The 23,672-nt window shown below is 42.9% G+C and overlaps 1 protein-coding gene across 1 annotated transcript in view; it reads left to right on the forward strand.

Annotated features, from left to right (window-relative positions):
* The window catches only part of DLGAP2 (DLG associated protein 2), a 197,465-nt gene that overhangs the window by 18,373 nt on the left and 155,420 nt on the right, over positions 1-23,672 (forward strand). The window contains exon 2 of the mRNA XM_040349803.1: positions 9,524-9,732. Coding sequence (XP_040205737.1) covers positions 9,524-9,732 — 209 coding nt within the window. The remainder of the gene's footprint in view (positions 1-9,523; positions 9,733-23,672) is intronic.

The following is a 23,672-nucleotide window of genomic DNA, read 5'->3' on the forward strand; positions in this document are numbered from 1 at the left end:
TGAGCCATTGTGGATTTGGGGCTGTGTCACTCCCACCCCCATTTTGGACATGAGCTCCCCCATGCTCCATTGTATACACAGAGCTGAAGAAAGCATTTAATAAATTTGCCTTCTCTTTGTCCCCAGTCACCCACTCTAGATTATTTTGTAAGGGGCCTACATGCTCAGACTTCACCTTTTTACTATTAATATATTTAAAGAATTTTTTGGGGTTTGTCCTACTATCTTTTGCAATCTGTCGTTCATTTTGAATTTTTGCATCCTTGATTTCCTTTTTACATATCCTGTTATATTCTTTGTAACATTTAAACAACACTAGTGTTCCTTCATTTTTATATTTTTTAAAAGCTACTTTCTTATTGTTTATAGCTTTTTTAACTTTGTCCGTGAGCCACATAGGTTTTATTTTTAGCCTTTTAAACTTATTGCCCATGGGAACATACTTTGCAGTGAGGTTCCACACAGTCTTTTTGAAAAATTCCCATTTCTGTTCTGTGTTCATCTGTGTCAATAGTCCCTCCCAGTCCAAGTCCTGGAGAGCAGCCCTCATCCTTGGAAAATTTGCTCTCTTAAAATTTAGTGTTTTAATATTTCCTGTATGTATTTCCTGCTTATAGTTAACATTAAATGAAATCATGTTATGATCACTGCTACCCAGGTGTTCCTTTATCTGAACATTAGTAATAAGCTCTGCATGGTTTGAGATTATCAGGTCCAACAGAGCATCATTCCTAGTTGGGGCCTCAATAAACTGCACCATAAAATTGTCCTGCAATAGGTTTTTAAATTTTTGTCCTTTAACTGTCCCAGAAGTGCCATTAATCCAGTCAATTTCTGGGTAGTTAAAATCCCCCATTATTATCACCGTCCCAGCCCTTGCAGCCCTTTCCATCTGTGCAAGGAGCTGAGTCTCCACCTCCTCATTAACATTGGGTGGTTTATAACAAACTCCAATGATTAATTTTGAACTACGCACATCTGTATGCAGTTCCACCCATAATGCTTCAGCCTCACCACACTCTCCATCAACCAGGTTCTCTTTCACGCTTGCTTTGAGGTCACTTCTCACATAGAGACAGACCCCTCCACCTTTCCTTTTTACCCTGTCTTTAAGTTTTGCATGGTCACGCAATTGTCATTGAAATTGAGACAGCCCTGAAAGCTAATAATTGGCATGGGCAGGAAAGGGGTCAAAGTGCCCTGTATTGAAGTGGTTAATCTATGCCATTACACACATTAATTAAGGACCGGCTCACGTACATATACGTCGGCACTTTAAAGATGAGTATCTCGGTAACGGCAGCAGCTGCTGCCACCACAAAAAGATATGCATGTTTTCCGTGGTCGGTCCTGTAAACGATAATGGTGGTCTCCGCGGTGGATTCGCTGCAAGATCACCGTTATCGGCGGCAGGAGAGGGGCCCCTCCTCCCGCCACTCTCCCGCGCCCTCAGCCGCTTACCAGAGTCGTCGGTAGCGGCGGAGGCTATCGGGTCCTTCTCCCTCTGTGTCATGGATACGAGTGAGGGCAAGATGGCCCCACCCGTCTCTTAAAGGCACATTTTTTTGTTGTCATATTTTCAAATGACAAAAATGTATTTATTTTTATTGCATTTTAGTCTAAATATGAGATCTGAGGTCTTTTTGACCCCAGATCTCACATTTAAGAAGACCTGTCAGGCTTTTTTTCTATTACAAGGGATGTTTACATTCCTTGTAATAGGAATAAAAGTGACCCATTTTTTTTTTAAACAGTGTAAAAATAAATAAAATCAAGTAAAATAAATAAGAAACCAAAAAACGTTTTTTTTTTTTAAAGCGCCCCGTCCTGACGAGCTTGCGCGCAGAAGCGAACGCATACGTGAGTAGCGCCCGCATATGAGGTATCGCCGCAATTGTTGGAGTGAGAGCAATAATTCTAGTCCTAGACCTCCTCTGTAACTCAAAAGATGGTCCTGGTGTTATCCAGAGTGACCTTTCGGCACTCAGGTAGAGGCTTGGCTATAACCCCAGGAAGTGATTATCCAGATGGGCGAACACACAGGCGATGGCTTCCCAGTCAAGGGGTCATCTTGCCTTTATATTTGTGGAGGGTAGTGGTGGGGGATCACCCCAGACGATGCACTATTTGATGCCATTTTGTATATTTGAAAAGCGCTGTTCATCTTTTTGGAATGTAAGTGTTCTTACCTACATTTAACATTGGTACCTATTCAGTATCACGCTATGTGCTCTTCTCTTCTTTTTCAACATCTCCATTTATTGGTATACATTTTTGGCCCTAATTGGGTACCTCTTGGAAGCACCCACTCATCCTTATCGCCCTCCTGGTACTCCTTTTGGATTGACGTACAAGTTGTTCCAGTGATGACTGCAGCTGACGATCCAGGTTCAACAGTGGTTCACATTCTGCTTTACTGACCCTCTGGACGTATGTCCATTTGGGTACAGTAGCTCCGGTAAGCTTCCCCTTCAATGATCGGTGGTGGACTTCTTTGCTGGCCTTTTTTTTTTTTTTTTTTTACTATTGGGAGTAACATGACTTATTCTTCTCACTTTTTGGACCATCACTATTTTCACTGAGGACTTTATATACACTTTACAGTGTTCTTACATATTTTTTATGATTGAAATTTATTCACAATATTTTTGAGCATGTTTATTGATGTGGTTCATTCATTTATTCACCTGGATGATTTTTACTTTTAAATTCTGTATATGCGCTACACTTTCTATGTTTGTCTTTAACTCAAAAGATGCAACCTATAGAATTTTGTAGACATCGCCTATGGAGATTTGTAAGGGTAAAAGTTTGACGCCATTCCACGAGCGGGCGTAATTTTGAAGCGTGACATGTTGGGTATCATTTTACTCTGCGTAACATTATCTTTCACAATATAAAAAAACATTGGGCTAACTTTACTGTTGTCTTATTTTTTAATTCAAAAAAGTGAATTTTTTCCAAAAAGTGCGCTTGTAAGACCGCTGCGCAAATATGGTGTGAAAAAATGTATTGCAATGACCGCCATTTTGTTCTCTAGGGTGTTAGAAAAAAATATATAATGTTAGGGGTTCTAAGTAATTTTCTAGCACAAAAAAATGTTTTAAACCTGTAAATACAGAGTCTGAAAAACAGGCTCGGTCCTTAAGTGGTTAACGCATGTGCATTATTGCACCACAACAGATACAAAACATGTACATGATAATGTTTTAAAAACGCTGTGCACCACATTGCGCAGTATATGCATTACACTAGGCATTGTGCTTGGGGCTCTGCTTCCCATTCACTCAAAAATTGAACCACACTACGCGTATTGCCATGTGTTGTGGTAATGCAGGTTACCTCTTGCAGTTTTGCACACATTCCCACATAGCACAAGTGTGAATGGGCCCCAAAACCCTCACCCACTGTATAAACAAAATTTTGCTTGCCTAACTTACAGCTCTCATTCAGGGGTGGACTGACAACCCATGTGGCCCCCGGGCAATAGAAGATTATCTGGCCCCTGGGCTTACAGATGGCCACCACGCCAGGAGGCAGTGCAGAGCCAGGGTAGCTAAAATCTCAGGAATTTCACATCAAAAGCATGTCGGTTTCGAACATATAGAAACACAGAAACACAGATTTTTACATACTGTCCCTGGTAACCCTGATGGGGGCCCCCTAATGGCATGGGGCCCTCAGGCAGTGCCCGAGAGTCCCAATGGTCAGTCCACCCCAGCTCTCATTTATACCATATGTTTTCTCATTATTACAAGGAAACGTTATTGAAAGCTTATTTCTTAGGTGTAAGAATGCTGTCTACACTTAAAATAAAGCTGTCAGATATTTTCAGCTTATAAAAGTACAGCCTAAGGGCAAATGCGTAGGAGGGCATTCTGTTTAATAGGGGTAACAGCAGGCATCCTGTGGTACCTTCTCCTGTGGATTACCTTTCGTTTGGATTATTTTAAATGCTGACAGGTTCGCGTAAGGCCCGGATATTGCAAGCTGCAGACATTTGACTTTGTTGTTATTGTTCTGCTACGATATGATGATTGGGATAAAATGTACTGTTCTAACTGTCCTTATTTCAAAGAAGTGGAAATTCTGCAGCATACCAAGTTGCTTAGCAACTGACATTTGCTTGTGCATACTGCACTCTTTTGATGGGTTCTTATTATGACACTCTTGCTTAAAAGATAGAAACGTACCATCACCGTGTTAAGTTTAAAATGAATTAGGCAGCCAGACTAAAGCTTTTCATTTTAGAGGTCACAGCAATAAACTTCATATTCCATAATACCTATAATACCTTATGCAGTGCGTGTTACTACTGTATAATGAAATTGAGGTTAATTGAATAATAAAGTGCACATAAAATATGAACCACGGGTATTGTTGTGAAACAAATGTAAACACCTCTGTGTAAACCTGATTTGTAAATTGACTCTATACCCAACTGAATGGGACTAGATCCATAAAGTGATGCTGCTTGGAATAAATATACCACAACAAAGCCAGTCCTAATAAAAGTCCTCAAGACAAAATTAGTGCATAAACACAATTGAAGTGACAATCTTGGTGATGGTTTTCTTGAAAAAGCTTCCTGATGACGTGCATAACGAAACAGCTGTCGAGGCGCAACTAGGTCACGTGATTACATCACCTCCGGTCCCCCTGGCTCACCGCCATCACAGGTGGAACGCACGCCAGGCATCTCCACAACGGGACTTTGTGTATTCAGCCATATGAACTGCTATCCAGCCTCAGTGCCGGGTCCGAGGCACCCACAAATGTAAGTGACCACTTGGCTTGTTACTTGTGTTTAATTTTTTTTAATAAATGGGATTACACTATGTTCGGTCTATCTTGTCATTTGCATATGCGGTTCTGAGCCTGCCAGTGTATGAGAAGTTCTGATCTTGTCTGCATCAATTTCCCCTATCTGCCATCATCCATTATAACTAGAAGCACATTAGACCTCTTTTTTAATTAAAAGGGTCAATGTGTTCTAGTAAGCTGCCATCCTTACCTTGAGCACTTTTGGGTGTCGTTTATTTGCAACTGTGGTGAAGGTGAATGTAGCAAGTCACTTTAAGTTTTGGATTGTTTCCTTCAACAGACGTTTTTTCAAGAAAATCATCACCAAGATTGTCACTACAATTGTGTTTATGCACTAATTTTGTCTTGAGGACTTTTATTAGGACTGGCTTTGTTCTGTTTTGGTATATTTATTCCAAGCAGCATCACTTTATGGATCTAGTCCCATTCAGTTGGGTATAGAGTCAATTTACAAATCGGGTTTACACAGAGGTGTTTACATTTGTTTCACAACAATACCCGTGGTTCATATTTTATTTGCACTTTATTATTCAATTAACCTCAATTTGTTTACACACTATTTTTAGTAATTTAGATGGTGTGGGCAGGGTGGTGTCTATACCATTAATTAGATAGCTTTTGTAATATTAATTTGAGTGCCCCCATTAATATATTATATTATTTTATATAAAAAAAAATCGCTACGTCTTTCCAGTTTGGTTAGTTGGGGATAGCGGCTTATATTTAATATATTTTTTATTAGGCGTGAGATTTATACATTTTTTCACTGTATAATGAGCATTGTTGTCATGTATGTGTACCAAGGTCCTGGGCCTCCTTTGATCTGATGAGAACCTCCAGGGCCAGAGATAGCTGACATCCTTCTGTATATAGTGGATTGTGAGGCATGGTGCGTGCAGAGTAGTTAGTTATTGGGCACAAGACACTTCTTAAATAGAAAATAAAGTTTATTTCTCTTAACAAACTTTTTTGGGGGGGAGAGGGTTAGGGCCAGGATACCATTGGGTAGTTACAAGCTTAATTGGCAGACTCTGAGACTTCAATAGGAGGACAGCCATGCAGGGAAAGGCATCCAGCAAGACGTCACATCTGCATGTGTAGGAATGCTGTCTCCTATGGCAACAGTCTTTAACAGTTCCAAACACAAGGCTCAACAGTTCCTTCACTTTCACTACAATCACTCCCACTGAGCTCCCAGTCTCTCACTAGACCCACTGATCAACTGCCACCGAATCCCTTGAGCTCATCCTCAAGTGTCACTCCTGCTTCTCTGCTGGGTCCCTAGATTGGCACTCTAGATACCTCTCAAGCTTCACCCGCGCTGGCCTGCTCGGTCCCTAGCTTCACAAACAAGGTTGCGTGCAAGCGTCACCTCCGCTGGCTGGGTCCCTGGCTTGATTCCCACTGAAGTTTCCTGATTCTTCACCGTCCCCAGTTGGTGAGAATACTGCTCCACTACTTGATTCAGTTACTCACTGTGTTCCTTGGTAATGAGGCAGATAGTACCTTATTGGCTAAAAGAAAACACACACAGTTCCTTACTGGCGACAGCTCCCCCTCTTCCTCCGACCATGTCAGGTTCTCTGGCCGACAGAACTGTCAATTCTGGGTGGACTGCAAGCCGCAATCCCAACCCTACGCTGCTCTCTTACTTCTGGATAGGCCCTGAGACAGCCTAGCAGCCAGATGTGCCCGGGATAGACCCCATCTCTGACCCTTGCATCCCGGGCAATACAACACACGTACACCCAGACAGCCATGCACGTGTCACAGATCACCTGACCTCACCCGAATATATAGGCTCTCCCAGCAGGCCAAGCAATACAAGAAAACCCCTGTTCATTGGCTGAGATACCCCATATAATTATAACCTGATCTTGCATTGCCCTTCTTGTATCTAGTACCACCAAGTACCCAGCCACCTAGTGGTAGAGGAGAAAAGTGCAAAAGGCCAAACTTATGGAGAAATCAATAGATCTCTAGCAATCAACCAGGATAACTACTCCTGGCAAGTAAATTTGTGAGGAGCAACTCTGCCTAACCTCCAGGGTGCTACATCTGCATAAATGTAACAACCTTAAAATGATACTAAAGTCAGTTTTTTTTGTTTCTTTAAAAATAACAATCATGTTATACTTACCTCCTCTGTGCAGTTGGTTTTGCACAGAGCAGGCAGGGTCCGTCTTTGGTTCTCCTGGGCCCTCCCTCCTGTGGAGTGCCCCCACAGAAAGCAGCTTGCTATATGGAGGCACCTGAGCCGCAGCTCTGTGTATTCATTCAGACACAGAGCTGCGGTTTGGCACTGCCCCTCTTTCTACTGATTGGCTCACTGACTTTGACAGCAGTGGGAGCCAATGCCGCTGCTGCTGTGTCTCAGCCAATCAGGAGGGAGAGTCCTGAATGGCCGAGGCACTCGTGCACATTGCTGGATAGAGATTGGGCACGGTTAAGTATTAGGGGTGCTGCTGCACACAGAAGTTTCTTTTATCCTAACCACTTCAGCCCCGGACCATATTGCTGGTCAAAGACCAGAGCACTTTTTGCGATTCGGCACTGCGTCGCTTTAACTGACGATTGCGCGGTCGTGCGACGTGGCTCCCTAACAAAATTGGCATCCTTTTTTTCCCACAAATAGAGCTTTCTTTTGGTGGTATTTCATCACCTCTGCGGTTTTTAGTTTTTGCGCTATAAACAAAAATAGAGCGACAATTTTGAAAGAAAAAAATGAATATTTTTTACTTTTTGCTATAATAAATATCCCCCAAAAATATATAAAAAAAACGTTTTTTTCCTCAGTTTAGGCCGATACGTATTCTACATATTTTTCATAAAAAAATCGCAATAAGCGTTTGGTTTGCGCAAAAGTTATAGCGTTTACAAAATAGGGGGTAGTTTTATGGCATTTTTATTAATATTTTTTTTTTACTAGTAATGGCGGCGATCAGCAATTTTTTTTCGGTACTGCGACATTATGGAGGACACTTCGGACAAGTTTGACAAATTTTTGGGACCATTGGCATTTTTATAGCGATCAGTGCTCTGTAACAGCTCCATATTGGCTGCTCAGCGAGATGACGTATAGATGACGTATAGCTACGTGATCTTGCCCAGCACCTGTCGCTGTATAACTGTGGCGACTGGTCGGCAAGCAGTTAATACATAGAATTCAGATGCCTTTTACATGCACATGAACTTTAATGGTATCCCAGACTTGGTCCATAGGGTTTTAATTTTTAGATGACCCACCCTTTGCAGTTATAACAGCTTCAACTCTTCTGGGAAAGCTGTCCTCAAGGTTTAGGAGTGTGTCTATTGTAAAGTTTGACCATTCTTCCAGAAGCATTTTTGGTTTCAATGGTGTTTATTAAAGGGTTTTCAAGTTTACAAAATAATACATTACATTCGCAAAATTTGTTTGACAATATGACAGTAACCTCGCAGGAGCAGCAAACTGCGGTCCAAGTGGCAAAAACATGCATTATAAGGCACAACCTCAGGGGCAGGCCCTGCAATAAACAGACTTGGCAAGTGTCCTCTGGGGTCAAACACCCCCCGGGACAAGCACCGCCCCTGCAGGGGCCCTCAGAAGCATTTTTGAGGTCAGCCACTGATGTTGGACAAAAAGGCCTGGCTCGCAGTCTCCGCTCTAATTCATCTCGAAGATGTTCTATCGGATTGAGGTCAGGACTTTGTGCAGGCCAGTCAAGTTCCTCCACCCCAAAATTGCTCATCCATGTCTTTATGGATATTGTTTGTGCACTGGTGCGAAGTCATGTTGGAACAAGAAGGGGCCATCCCCAAACTATTCCCACAAAGTTGGGAGTCTGAAATTGTCCAAAATGTCTTGATATGCTGATTCCTTAAGAGTTCCCTTCAATGGAACTAAGGGGCCAAGCCCAACCACCGAAAAACAATCCCACACTATAATCCTTTCTCCACCAAATGATTTGGACCAGTACACAAATCAAGGTCATGGATGAGTTTAGGGTGGAGGAACTTGTCTGGCCTGCCCAGAGTCCTGACCTCAACCCTATAGAACACCTTTGGGATGAATTAGAGCAGAGACTGCGAGCCAGGCCTTCTTGTCCATATCAGTGCCTGACAACAAATGCGCTTCTGGAAGAATGGTCAAACATTCCCATAGACACACTCCTAAACCTTGTGGGACAGCCTTCCCAGAAGAGTTGAACCTGTTATAGCTGCAATGGGTGGGCCAACTCATTATTGAACCCTATGGACCAAGACAGGGATGCCATTAAATGTCATGTGTGTGTAAAGGCAGGTGTTCTAATACTTTTGGTCATGTAGTGTACGTATATATATATATATATATATATATATATATATATATATATATATATATATATATATATATATATATATATATATATATATATATATATCTATATATATATATATATATATATATCACAACTGTCATATAACAAAAATGGCAAAGCTTGTTAAAGTTTTGTTTACTAAGTATTGCTGCATTTGTGATGATCCTTGATGTACATGTGAGGTACAATAGGGTGGAACATAACTTTCTATATTTTTATTATAACATACCAGAAGGAATGAACAGGCATCTAAAAATGTGGATTCTGTGTCATATTCTTGTGTATCAGCTACTGTTCCTGAATGCCTAGAATATCAAATGACATGGGTACTTTTATAACTATTTATGACATATTGACAGGTGCCTCAAGATGAGTGGGGAGGGTATCCCTCTGGTAGTAAAGATGAGGAGATCCCCTGTCGAAGGATGCGAAGTGGGAGTTATATAAAAGCCATGGAGGAGGACAGTGGAGATTCTGATACAAGTCCTAAAACATCCCCTAAAATGTCAGCAAGGCCTGAACCACTACTGAAATCTATTGTGCAAAGATCTCACGGAGAAGTGCAAAAGTAAGTCACTTTCAGTTAAAATGATTGTGTTTTATTGTGGGTGGTATTATTGCTATATCAATTATTATATTTTTTGTGAACATTTAGCTACAGCTATATCTGCAAAAAACGAAGACTTGGTATAGTAAAAAAGTATGCCAAACCTCAACCTAAAATTCAGTGTTAAAGGGGTTGTAAAGGTTTGTTTTTTTATTTTCTAAATAGGTTCCTTTAAGCTAGTGCAATGTTGGTTCACTTACACTTTCCTTCGATTTACCTTCTAAATGTTTTTTTCTTTGTCTGAATTTCTCACTTCCTGTTTCTCCTCAGTAAACTTCACACCATCATCCGAGCGGTGTTTAGTCAGCCAGAACAGCTTACTGAACAGATTACTGAGGAGGAACAGCAAGTGAGAAATTCAGACAAAGAAAAAAAAAAAAAATTAGAAGGGAAATCGAAAGAAAAGGTAAGTGAACCAACAATGCACTAGCTTAAAGGAACCTATTTAGAAAATAAAAAACATGTACTAATGTGAAAGTTGTATCAAAATGTACTTAATCATCCCTTCATGGTCGCCAAAAGGCGGGAATAACTTCCAATTCTGGTGAAAATGGTGGAGTCTTGGATTAAAAATACTCCACAGGCAGAATTTAAAACTTCCCCTGACAGACTACTGACTAATCGGACTCCTGTAGGCTGTTTGCTAGAATTTGGTTCAGAATATCAGCTCCTAAAAGATTGTGGGCCAGATTCTGAAAGGACTTATGACGGCGCAGCGCCATGTACACCGTCGTAAGTCCTAATCCGACCGTCATATCTATGCGCCTGATTCTTAGAATCAGTTACTCATAGATATCCATTAGATCCGACAGGCGTAAGTCTCTTACGCCGTCGGATCGTAACTGCATTTTTCCGCTGACCGCTAGGGGCGTGTAAGCTGATTTACGCGTTGAAATATGTAAATCAGCTAGATACGTGAATTCAAAATTTAAAAAAGTTGCGTTGTTTGCGTAAGTCGTCCGTGAATGGGGCTGGACGTCATTTACGTTCACGTCGAAACCAATGACGTCCTTGCGGCGTACTTTGGAGCAATGCACACTGGGAAATTCCACGGACGGCGCATGCGCCATTCGGGAAAAACTTCAATCACGTCGGGTCACAGTAGATTTACATAAAACACGCCCCCTGATCCAAATTTGAATTAGGCGGGCTTACGCCGGCCGATTTACGCTTCGCCGCAACTTGCGGAGCAAGTGCTTTGAGAATACAGCACTTGCCCGTCTAAGTTGCGGAGGCGTAACGTAAATCAGATACGTTACGCCCGCACAAAATTGCGCAGATGTACGAGAATCTGGCCCTGTCACTTTATTACTGTCATTTTAGTGACAATTTTTGCTTGCTGTCCTAGCCCGAGTTTAAGTAGCTTGGACTCAACCAAATCAGTAGAGGTCCTGGTTAGGCCAACACCAGAGGTAACATTTTCGGATAATAATCCTGGAGGTAAACCCTCTATATTAAAAACAGATCAGCTTTCACCAGTATAAATTTAACAGGTTAAAGGAGAAGTCCAACCTGAGCTCATTTGGCAGGGCTTCTCCTATGGGTCACAGGAGTGCAATTTGTTTTGTACTCCTGTGACTCGTTTTCATCAGAGAGCAGTCTGAAGTCCACTCTCCTCTGACGTCAAACAGATCAGGTCAGGCACTGCATCATCCTGACTCTGGAAGTCTAGATCCGCCAGGTGCCTAGACTGATGGCTGTCTCAGGCTCTCAGCTGAGAGGCTGAGACAGCTGCTCCCTTCCCCCCCACAGCTCAACGCTCCAATGAGCGTGGAGGAGCAGAGCAGGAGAGCAGCTCTTTGCCCAGGGCACTGAGAGAACCGAGCCATCGGCGGTGTTCGATGGCTTGGTTCTCAGTGCAGAGACACCGGGGGACAGATGCCGCATTGGACCTATGCTGCATCCACCTAGATAAGTATAATGAGGGAAAAAAGCCCAAAACCATACTACTTTAATTCTGTTTCTCCTCCAGGATAAGGGGAGCTCTTGTAAAAATACTTTTAGTCTGGCCTCGGAACCATTGTCTCCCCTATTTAACATGATTGACACGGGCATGACATTTTCCTAGGCCTGATCCAGTGCTTTTGGCAAATTGGCAGAGAACTGGGATCAGCATGAGGTGCCTCTAAGCTCCTTTCCAGTCTACGGTCAGAAAAATGATAGGATTTGGCTAGATTCTCCCTATCCACACACAGTTCAACCCGTAAAGGAGGACACAAACATATTCACACACATGTTACCCAATCAGAGAGTGGGTCTGGTTTCCTTGAGAACTGACAGATAGGGCACATAGGAAAGGCAGAAAATATAGCGAGCTTAAGAACAGCTTACCTAGCTGGCATTTAGAGGTCTGCGTTCCCAATGATCCCAATCAAAGCGCGGTTCCATCTGAAGACTCTGCCAACTCCCGATATCTGACTCGCCTTTGGGTAAGCACAACAAAAATGGCTTAAAATAGACGATTTTTGAAAATATGCTATACCTTCACTTTAACACCTCTATATATATTATTTAATACTGTTCATCATCAAGAGAACCACCAAAAAAAAAACGAATTTCAAAGTTGAAGAAAAAAGTAATTCAGGTAGATTTTCTGATTCCAGAGAAGAAAAGTAATTGGAAACTGTTAAGTCTAATTAGGGAAACTAGACTGATATTAAGTAGAGCCCTGTAATACAAAAGGATACTAATGTGTAGAGAATGGCTTTTTTATTAAATCATCCTCACTAGAAAATGGAAGGGAAGGCATTAAAATCATGTGACTCAAATTTAATTGAAAGCAAATGCTGTTTATCACCAGTAAATAATTCAGACTTACAATGCATTAAATGAATTAACGTTGCAACTACATTTGGAAAACACAGAGGGCCAAAAGGAAATGTGATTTAATTAGATGGCAAACAAAAAGCACTCTGACAAAGAGTTTCTGCAGGGAGCTGACTATCTATAGATTATTTCATTACATACCTGTGGTTGTTTTTGTCGTTCTCTAAGCTGACACTGCTTTAGAAAGTATTTTCCTTGGTTCTTTGAGCACAGACTGAACTGGCTCGATTTAGCCTGACAATCCTTGATAACTTTTAGGCCTCGTACACACGACCGAGTTTCTCAGCAAAAACCAGCAAGAAACTTGCTGTTTTGTTTTTTTTTTTGCCAAGGAAACCAGCCGTGTGTACACTTTTCGACGAGGAAACTGTCGGGGATCCTGTCAAGCCAAAAAGAGAGCATGTCTTCTTTTTCCTCGACGGGAATGGAGAAATTTGGCTCGCCGAGATCCTCGACAGCCTAACAAGGAACTCGACGAGCAAAACAATGTGTTTCGCCCGTCGAGTTTCTTGGTCGTGTGTACAAGGCCTTAGAAGTGTTTACCACTTGGCTATAGTTCTTGTTGTTGGTGCTTTAGGTGGTCACTTTTCTGGCAGTAATTACAAGTGCATTCTATCTAGGTTAACTGTGGCTGTGATGATCCCTGATTAATGCAATGGTCAGTTCATATATGTAGTGGATGTAATGCATTGGATCTTGTATTGGTAATTACCCCCAGAATATAGTAGTCCTCAATCCTAGAATTTGTGTTGTCTACTTCATAGGTCTAGTCATGCTCACTATTTGTGTCTTGTGCTGTTCCCTCATTAAGGTTGATTTACTAAAACTGGAAAGTGCAAAATCTCGTGCAGCTCTGCAAAGAAACCAATCAGATTTCAGGTTTTACTGTCATAACTTCAAGTGATTCTAAAGGTTGTAATAAGAATAAAAAATAAAATAACAAACTCGTTATACTTACCGCCTACCAGCAGTTCTGGCTCCTCCCCCCTGCTGAGAGCCCCCAATAGCAAGCCTCTTACTTTGGGAGCACTCAATCGGGCTTCTCCCCGAGCCCACCCCTGTAAATTGACATTGTCCATTCACACAGAGAGTGGCTCGGCCCCGCCCCTCTTGTCTCCTCATTGAATAAATAAAAGTGCAGCGCCGAATAACAGGAACTCTTATGACTAGAGTTCTAAAATATTGAAGTGTAGCCAAAAAAAATTGAATTTGTTTTTGCTACACTTCAATATTTTAGAACTCTAGTTCAATATTTTAGAACTCTAGTCATAAAAGTTCCTGTTATTAGGCACTGCACTTTTATTTATTCAGTTTGTTACAATTATCCTTTTGTTGTGTTGGCTGCCCACTATAGATACTTTTAAGGAAACGCAGTATTTACTTTTTTTACTTTGTCTCCTCATTGGCTCACTAGCTGTGAATGACAGCAGCAGGAGTCAATGGCTCTCACTGCTATGTGAGCCAATGATGAGAGAGACCTGGGAGAGTCACTGCTCTCATGCACATCACTGGATTGAGATAGGGCTCAGGTAGGTATAAAGGGAAGTGCTCTGGAGGGAAGCTGCACCCAGATTTTTTTTTTACAATGCATTAAGATAAAGAGTCTGCCTTTAGAACCACTTTAATTTAACAAGCTAAAGTTAGAAGCTGATTGGCTACCATGCACAACTAAACCAGATTCTGGGTGGTCCAGTTTTAGTAAATCAACCCGATTGTGTCTAGTGATGGCCATTCCCTGAGTCTAATTGTTGTTGCTACCTAGTGGTCACTTACCTTCTTATTCTCAGTATTCTTTTTCATTTTTGCATTCAGGGTTGTTGTGAGCTGGGCAAGAAATAATACACTTCCGGCATGTAATCTGATTGATGAGTTAGATACATATAAACATAGAAGGGTGATGGCAAAAAGTAAATAGGAATGTTTCAACAAAAATGTGGAGATTATACTCAGAGCCGGATTACTCAGGGGCAACCCGACTTACAGTGCGACTTTGCAAGGCAACTTCAGCTCGACTTCAGCTCGACTTGGAGCAACTTACAACGCGACTTAAAGTTGCCTCCAGGACAGGCAACTTTGGCTGTGGCCAATCACAGAATAATCAGCTCTGTGGGAGGGAGGGGTTTGCCTGAGTAAAATATTTACTCTTCCTGTAAAGTTGTTTCAGTTAAGACGGTGATCTGACTTTGGAGGCAACTTCCATTGAAATCTATGGGTACAAGTTGCATACAAGTTGCCTTTTTTTTTTAAAATACTTAAAATACCTCACCCCCCCCTTCTTTCCCACAGCCCCCAAAACACACCTTCTAAAAAAAAAATGATAATTGTTTTGAAGGAAATCATGTAAGCCACGTGGTGAGTTAAATAGAGAGTTTCCTCTTTAGTAAAATTTCAGCATTAGAGAAATCAGTCTTTTAAAATTGCTCCATTAATCCCTTGACCCATAACCCATTGTACCCATAACTCATCACTACAAGGCTTTAGATTTAAATGCAAAGCCATGGGGTTTTGGTCAATTTAAAGTCACACAGCAGTGTTGCATCCTCAGCTCTTCTGCACAGCTATATAAAGGACATTTACCATAGTATAGCTACATATAACCTAATGTGAAGGACTTTTACATTGGGATGTGCTACCAATTTTAGGATTCATTTTCAGCTGATGGTAACTGTAAGTTCTCTATACAAAAAGAAGTCATGAAAAATCTCTCCAGTGTGGACACAGACTACAATTTTTTCATTAAATGGGGATAGATTAAAATCTTTCTGTAGTCATTATTACTCTGTATTAATCTGTCTTCCTGTCCTAGTATAATTATAAAATGTATTATGTAATTATGCATTGACAAAATCTAACTATAAAAATATGTTTCCTCTGTCAAAATATGGCAAAAAAGTGTTGAAAAGCTCTGCAAAATGGAAAGGCTGCCACAGTGGGTTTTTCCTCTAAAAAATTCAATTTGGGAGGTCAAGTTACAGTATATATTTAGAGAAGGTTACTTTAGTTATTTTATTGTTCTTTATTTGTATTTTTTTCCATTTTTTTAACAGGTCATTTTCTTTTGTGAAAAAAACAAAAAAAACATTGGCACAGCAACAAGTCCATGATAGCTGAAAAACCTCAGGAGTCATTTTAGGCCTATTGTAACCTTAAAAGCCTTTTCCATGTACTCCAATACACTGCTAAAAAGATGACATTTTGTTGAAGTCTTCCAATTTTTGCCTAAGCTTTAGGAAAATGAAAGCTGTTCATTTTGCCTATACTTAAAGTGGATATAAACCCTCCATACACACAGTGAAGTGAACAGCCTCAGATGATACACAGATTACCAAATAACCCTACATAGGTTTTATATGTATATCTGCTGTCTTCACATTTATATACTGTTTAGAAGTTGAGATCATGTTAGGAGATTTCCTCTTCCTGGTTAACATAGTGTTAGATGTCTGGGCATACAGCCAAGATAGCTAACATTGTTGATTGGAGGAAAGGCACACACCCCATCACATCATAGGCAGAGACTCTCAGAGCTGTTTTGTAATAGGAGCTGCTCTCTGCTACTCTATTTTAGCAACCTCCTTTGACAAAAGATTCAGGCTGCTTTTGTCTAAAAAGTAAAAAAATATGTCATGAGTTCTCAGGCTAACAGAGGAACCATTCAGAAGAGAGCTATAAGGCTTGGCTCATTAAAAAGAGATAACAAAATACTGCAGCTATATGTGGCCAGCTCAAATTTCATGACTCGGGTTTACATCCACTCTAACCACTAATGTAAATTTTCTTCCCTCAAAAAAAAAAAATCGACCTCATTTATCGGCGTATACCGCTCACTTTTTTCCCCTTAAAATAAGGGGGAAATCGTGGGTGCGCGATACCCACTTCCCGCGCTGAGTTTGAACTGCGCCGCCGACATATTCCGAGCGCAGTACACTCGGGTACATTCGGCCAGGCTCGGCTTCGCTCGCGGTCACGCTCTGTGACGCCTCCTAGCCTTTATGCGTGAGAAGCCGAGCGTGCCCGAGTGTACTGCGCTCGGTATATGTCGGCGGCGCAGTTCAAACTCAGCACGGGAATCGGGGATTCGACTCAGAGACAGCGCGGGAGGACACCACCTAGGCCGCAGACGGACGCCGGACCGGACAAGGCCGCCGATGGACGCCGGGGCAAGACACCGACTAGGGGCATTCAAACTGTAAGTATTTTATTTATTTTTTAAATTTCCTTTCCAGGTTGGGGGTGCGCGCTATACGCGGGTGCGCGCAATACCCCGATAAATACGGTATATACCGTAGTCTTTACTTTTTATAAGGTCAGACTTATGTTTTGTAAGTGCAATGACACAAACTGCTGCATACGTAAAAATAATTTCACTGCAACCTAGGAACACCTGCAACCAGTTTCTTAATGCCACGTTTATTCATCAAATTGATCATTTACATATATTATCTTGTCAACGTTTTTTTTTGGTTCTTTAACAGTGGCACACACGGGAAATCTTAAAGAGCTCACTTTTCAGCCTGGTGAAAAGGGTTGATAAGCTTTGCATAATTAACAGTTTGAATGAAGTTCAGTAAAATTAAAGATGTGTGGATATTTGTAACATTTGCTGTAAGTTAGCATCCGTTTTATACAGCACAGCAAGATCTTAAAGCAGAACTTTAGCAAAATATAAAAATAACACTTTTTTATTTCAGTTCTGTTTGTTTTAATATCATATAATTATTGAAGATACACCATTGCAGAATAAAAAAATAAGCTCCTGTAACAAAAGATACTTAAAGTGGTTGCAGCCCTAAAAAAAATCCTCCTGTCCCGTTAAGGCACAAGATATAGCAAAGTGCTTTTGCCATGTCAATCGTCCCTTTCTATGTTGTAGAATACCTGGTTGATCCTGCCTATTTCTGTGTACCCCTGTTTAAACTGACCACATTTATCAATGGTGCTGATCCATGAATGCATGGTCAGATTACGTGCCTCCATCATCCAGCTCTCTCCTCAGTGTGTCTGCATCTCCCCCCTCCTCTCTCCCCCTGTCATTTCTTTAGTCTTTGTGTAAAGCCGATCTCCTCCCTGCCCCTCCCCTCCCCTCTCCTCCAGCCTTAATGGTGTAATATTATTCTCTGGTACCTGCTCCTCCCCTTCTTTATGATGCAATAGAGAAGAAACTGAAATCAGTTCTCACAAGGTCAGAGTGAGAGAGGAGTAACAGCCCTTCCCACTGGCATCCCTCTGCTTGGGAGTGAGAGCAGACTGAACCATGTGACCACACAGAAATTTTGCAAAAAAATAAAACCTCACTCCCATTACTATTGCCACATAAGAGAATGGATAATGGGAGTGTGTTTATGAGACTTTACAACCACTTTAGGCTGAGTTCACACTGTCTTCGGCCACGGCTCGCAGTAGGGGATCCGGTGTGTCCATGTTCTCCGTTTCAGGGACAAATTAGGACTGAATTCGTAACCTGAAAGGGAGCCAAAGACACACAGGACCCTTGTGCAATCCGCTCTGTGGAGATGTTTGAACCAGCTCCATTAACCACTTGACAACTGGGCACTTAAACACCCTTAATAACCAGACCAATTTTCAGCTTTTGGTGCTCTCACGTTTTGAATGACAATAACTCAGTCATACAACACTGTAACCAAATGAAATTTTTGTCCTTTTTTTCCCACAAATAGAGCTTTCTTTTGGTGGTATTTGATCACCTCTGCGTTTTTTTTTTTTCCCGCTATTAATGAAAAAAGAACGGAAATTTTGTAAAAAAATGAATTTTTCTTCATTTCTATCATATCATTTTGTAAAAAAGTAATTTTCCTCATACATTTGGCCTAAAATGCATACTGCTACATATTTTTGGTAAAAAAAAAAAAATTTGGATATTATTTAGTCTGGGTGAAAGTTATAGGGTCTACAAGCTTTGGTACCAATTTCTGAAAATTGAACAATTTGATCACACCTGAAGTACTGACAGCTTCTCTCATTTCTTGAGACCCTAACAAGCCAATAAAGTACAAATACCCCCCAAATGACCCCTTTTTGGAAAGTAGACATTCCAAGGTAGTTAGTAAGAGTCATAGTTAGTTTTTTGAAGTTGCCATTTTTTCCCACAAATCTTTGCAAAATTAAGATTTTTTTTTTTTTTTTTTCATACCAATATTGTCATTATAACAGGTTATTTCTCTCACATGGCATGTATATTCCACAAATGACACCCCAAAATATATTCTGCTGCTCCTCCTGAGTATGGCGATACCACATGTGTGAGACTTTTACACAGCGTGGCCACATACAGAGGCCCAACACCGAAGTAGCAACTTCAAGCATTCTAGGAGCATAAATTACACATCTAATCTCTCAACCACCTATTACACTTTTGAAGGCCCTGGAGCACCAGGACAATGGAAACGCCCACAAAGTGACCCCATTTTGGAAAGCTAACACCCCAACGTATAATCTATGAGGCATAATGAGTCTTTTGAACAGTTTATTTTTTTGCAGATGTTTTTGGAAAATGTGGAAAAAAAATTAAAACGCATTTTTTTTACACAAAGTTGTCCATTTATAGGATATTTCCAACACATAGCATGTACATAGCAAAAATTACACCCCAAAATGTATTCTGCTGCTCCTCCTGAGTATGGCGATACCACATGTGTGAGACTTTTACACAGCGTGGCCACATACAGAGGCCCAACACCGAAGTAGCAACTTCAAGCATTCTAGGAGCATAAATTACACATCTAATCTCTCAACCACCTATTACACTTTTGAAGGCCCTGGAGCACCAGGACAATGGAAACGCCCACAAAGTGACCCCATTTTGGAAAGCTAACACCCCAACGTATAATCTATGAGGCATAATGAGTCTTTTGAACAGTTCATTTTTTTGCAGATGTTTTTGGAAAATGTGGAAAAAAAATGAAAACGCATTTTTTTTACACAAAGTTGTCCATTTATAGGATATTTCCAACACATAGCATGTACATAGCAAAAATTACACCCCAAAATATATTCTGCTGCTCCTCCTGAGTATGGCGATACCACATGTGTGAGACTTTTACACAGCCTGGCCACATAGAGACCCAACATCCAAGAAGCACCATCAGGTGTTGTAGGGACACAAATTACACATCCAATTTCCTTACAATCTATCACATTTTTGAAGGCCCTTCATATTTCTAACACAGCATGTACATACCAAGAATTACACCCTAAAATACATTCTGCTGAGTAATGGGTACAAAAAAAAAGGATTACCTGTGTTTTTAGTAGTGCAATTGTCCACAGGAGGAGAGCCCTGATCCAGGCAGCAGGCAGGGACGTGGTCAGCGACAATGAATGGAATTGTCCAGGCAGCAATATTGTTCATAGTCGGTACATAGCCAGCAGTGCCAAAATATTGGTCCTGGTAGTAAGGCCAGGAAAGAATGGGGACAGGGGTAGAGGCTTCTCCCACCCAAATCTCTTTGAAGCCTCCGGGCAACCAGACCCTAATCTGGGAATGAGAAAACTAAAAAATTAGTTTTTTCATCCAGAAAAACAATTCTGGAGCCCCTCACATGTGTGAGACTCCTGTGTTCCCACTAGCATAGCAGGGTAAAAGATCAATCCAAGGGGCAGGCAAAAAACGTGGTCAAACAGTCCAGGGTCAATTCCAGAGCAGGCAGATGTAGGTACAGTTTAGGGTTAGGCAAAAGAGTGGTCGTATAACAAGCCAGGGTCAGTTCCAGAGAAAGCAGAGGTATTTTTAGCATTAGGCAAAATCGTGGTTGTATAACAGTCCAGGGTCGGTTCCGGAGAAGGCAGAGGTATGTAGAGTGCAGTGGCATAAGGGGTGTGGAGGAAAATGACAGGGAATTTGAATTTTGTTTACCTAATAATTTTCAATAGTGTGGTAACGGCGGAAACATGCACCTAAACAGAGGCCTGGTTGGGAGGGACAATCGGGACAATAAACTGTTGTGTCTCTTCTGACTCCTCCTCTGGCGCACACCCGACATTTCTTCTGACGGGCTGCACCTGTTCGACGGGGGGGGATTTTGTCAGGAAAGTGCCGTTCGTGAAGTCTGCTCACGCAATCAGTGCGAAGAATGTCTGGTGGCATTTCAGGGAACAAAAGGGCGGTGATAACGTCTTCTTGGTAGAGTAGATATGGAACGGGATTCTGTGTTGCTTTTTTGTAGATAACATAAGAGTTATAGAAGGCCAAACTGAAAAAGTAAATGGACACTTTTTTATACCAGTGACGGGATTTTCGGGAGGGAAGATAGGGTTCAATCATCTGGTCATTGAAGTCTACGCCACCCATAAATAAATTGTAGTCGTAGACACAAGATGGTTTCTGCACTGGGCCGCTTCTTTTGGGGACTTCCACGTAGGTGTCATTGTGGATGGTGGTGAGCATGTGGACATCTCGTCTGTCCCTCCACTTGACAGCCAATAGCTCCTGGTTCCGTAAAGACGTCGTCTCTCCTCGTCTCAGCTTCTGATTCACCAATTTTTGGGGGAAGCCCTTTCTGTTTATTCTCACTGTGCCACATGCTGGGGTGTCTCTCCGGTAAAGATTTCTAAACAGGGGCAAGCTAGTATAAAAATTGTCCACGTAAAGGTGGTATCCTTTTCCAAGTAGTGGATAGATGAGCTCCCAGACGACTTTTCCACTTGTTCCGATGTATTCGGGGCATTCGGGGGGATGTAGTTGGGAGTCCTTCCCTTCGTAAACAATGAAGGAGTAGATGTACCCCGTGTCTCGGTCACACAGTTTGTACATCTTCACCCCATATCGGGCCCTTTTGCTTGGGATGAATTGTTTAAAGCCCAGCCTGCCGTGGAATTTTACAAGGGACTCATCTATTGATATATTTTGTTGAGGGGTATATAACTGGGGGAATTTTTCAGAATTTTTTTTTAGAAGTGGCCGAATTTTAAATAATTTGTCAAAAGCAGGGTCATTTCGGGGAGGGCACTGGGTGTTGTCATTATAGTGGAGGAACCGTAGAATCATGAAGTATCGGGATCTGGGCATACGGGATGAGAAGACGGGCATGTGGTGGATGGCTTTGGTAGACCAATAGGCGTACCCTTTGTTTTTTTTTGAGAGACCCATATTGAAGGTCAGGCCTAAGAATATTTTAAACTCCTCTACGGTCAGGTCTCTCCAATGAAAGGGGCGGGCATAGCTGGAATCGGGGTTGTTTAGAATAAATTGCTGAGCGTAGAGATTGCACTGGGCCACAATAGATGACAATAATTCGTCTGTAAAAACTAAATGAAAAAAATCAATCGTGTCAAAATTATCGGTGTTCACCTGTACACCTGGTTGGGCGGTGAAAGGGGGGATACTTGATGCTCCAGAATTCGAAGGCAGCCACAGGGGGTTTTGAAGGCCATAGGGAAGGCTGGCATGGCCCCTATCCCTTTGGGGCAGAGAGGACACCCTACTGGTGCCTGACCTTTGTTGCACTGCTTGCGGGGTGGACGGCACTGCTTGCGGGGTGGACGGCACTGCTTGCGGGGTGGACGGCACTGCTTGCGGGGTGGACGGCACTGCTTGCGGGGTGGACGGCACTGCTTGCGGGGTGGACGGCACTGCTTGCGAGGTGGACGGCACTGCTCGCGAGGTGGACGGCACTGCTCGCGAGGTGGACGGCACTGCACTAGTAGTAGGCTGCTCCACGCCAGAACGCCTTCTTTTAACGGGCACAGGTTCCTCCTCTGAATCAGTATCAGACCCGCTTCCTGTTACGGGCTCATAGGCCGAATCGGAATCGGACAGAGACTCCTCACAGCTGTCATCAGACGCCCATAGTTTCTGGAAGGCCTGCTCGGTGGTAAAAAAAATTTTTGCCATACTGGTGGCTAGTGAGGCTGGACTGCAGAACACTGGTGGGCACTAGTGGCACTGCAGTGGCGCAGGTGTAACTGATGGGCAAATGTGGCACTGGTGTGGCTCTGGTTGCACTGCTGTGGCTCTGGGGTCACTGATTAGCAGGCGGCACTGGTGGGCACAGGCGTCACTGCAGTGGTGCAGGTGGAACTGGTGTGGCACTGGTGGGGCACAGATGGCACTGGTGGGGCACAGATGGCACTGGTGGGGTGCAGATGGCACTGGTGGGGTGCAGATGGCACTGGTGGGGCGCAGATGAGCACTGGTGGGGTGCAGATGAGCACTGGTGGGGCGCAGATGAGCACTGGTGGGGCGCAGATGAGCACTGGTGGGGTGCAGATGAGCACTGGTGGGGTGCAGATGAGCACTGGTGGGGTGCAGATGAGCACTGATGGGCACAGGTGGCACTGATGGGCACAGGTGGCACTGATGGGCACAGGCGGCACTGATGTGGCTCAGATGACACTGGTGTGGCACTGATGTGGCTCAGATGACACTGGTGCGGCACTGGTTTGGTACAGGCGGCACTGGTTTGGTACAGGCGGCACTGGTGTGGCACAGGTGGCACTGATGGGCACAGGCGGCACTGATGGGCACAGGTGGCACTGATGGGAACAGGCGGCACTGATGTGGCAAAGATGACACTGGTGTGGCACTGGTGTGGCTCAGATGACACTGGTGCGGCACTGGTTTGGTACAGGCGGCACTGGTTTGGTACAGGCGGCACTGGTGTGGCACAGGTGGCACTGATGGGCACAGGCGGCACTGATGGGCACAGGTGGCACTGATGGGCACAGGCGGCACTGATGTGGTTCAGATGACACTGGTGTGGCTCAGATGACACTGGTGCGGCACTGGTTTGGTACAGGCGGCACTGGTGTGGCACAGGTGGCACTGGTGTGGCACAGGCGGCACTGGTGTGGCACAGGCGGCACTGGTGTGGCACAGGCGGCACTCGTGGGCACAGGCGGCACTCGTGGGCACAGGCGGCACTCGTGGGCACTTATGGGCACAGGTGGCACTTATGGGCACAGGTGGCAGTGTTGTGGCACTGATGTGGCAGTGTTGTTTTACTTTTGTGGCACTGGTGTTCACTGGTGTAGGACAGGTGGCACTGTTGGGGCACTTGTGGGGCACAGGTGGCACAGATGGCACTGCCTGGGGCACAGATGGCACTTCCTGGGGGACA

Source organism: Rana temporaria, chromosome 4 (genome assembly GCF_905171775.1).
Source record: "Rana temporaria chromosome 4, aRanTem1.1, whole genome shotgun sequence".
Classification (NCBI taxonomy): domain Eukaryota; kingdom Metazoa; phylum Chordata; class Amphibia; order Anura; family Ranidae; genus Rana; species Rana temporaria.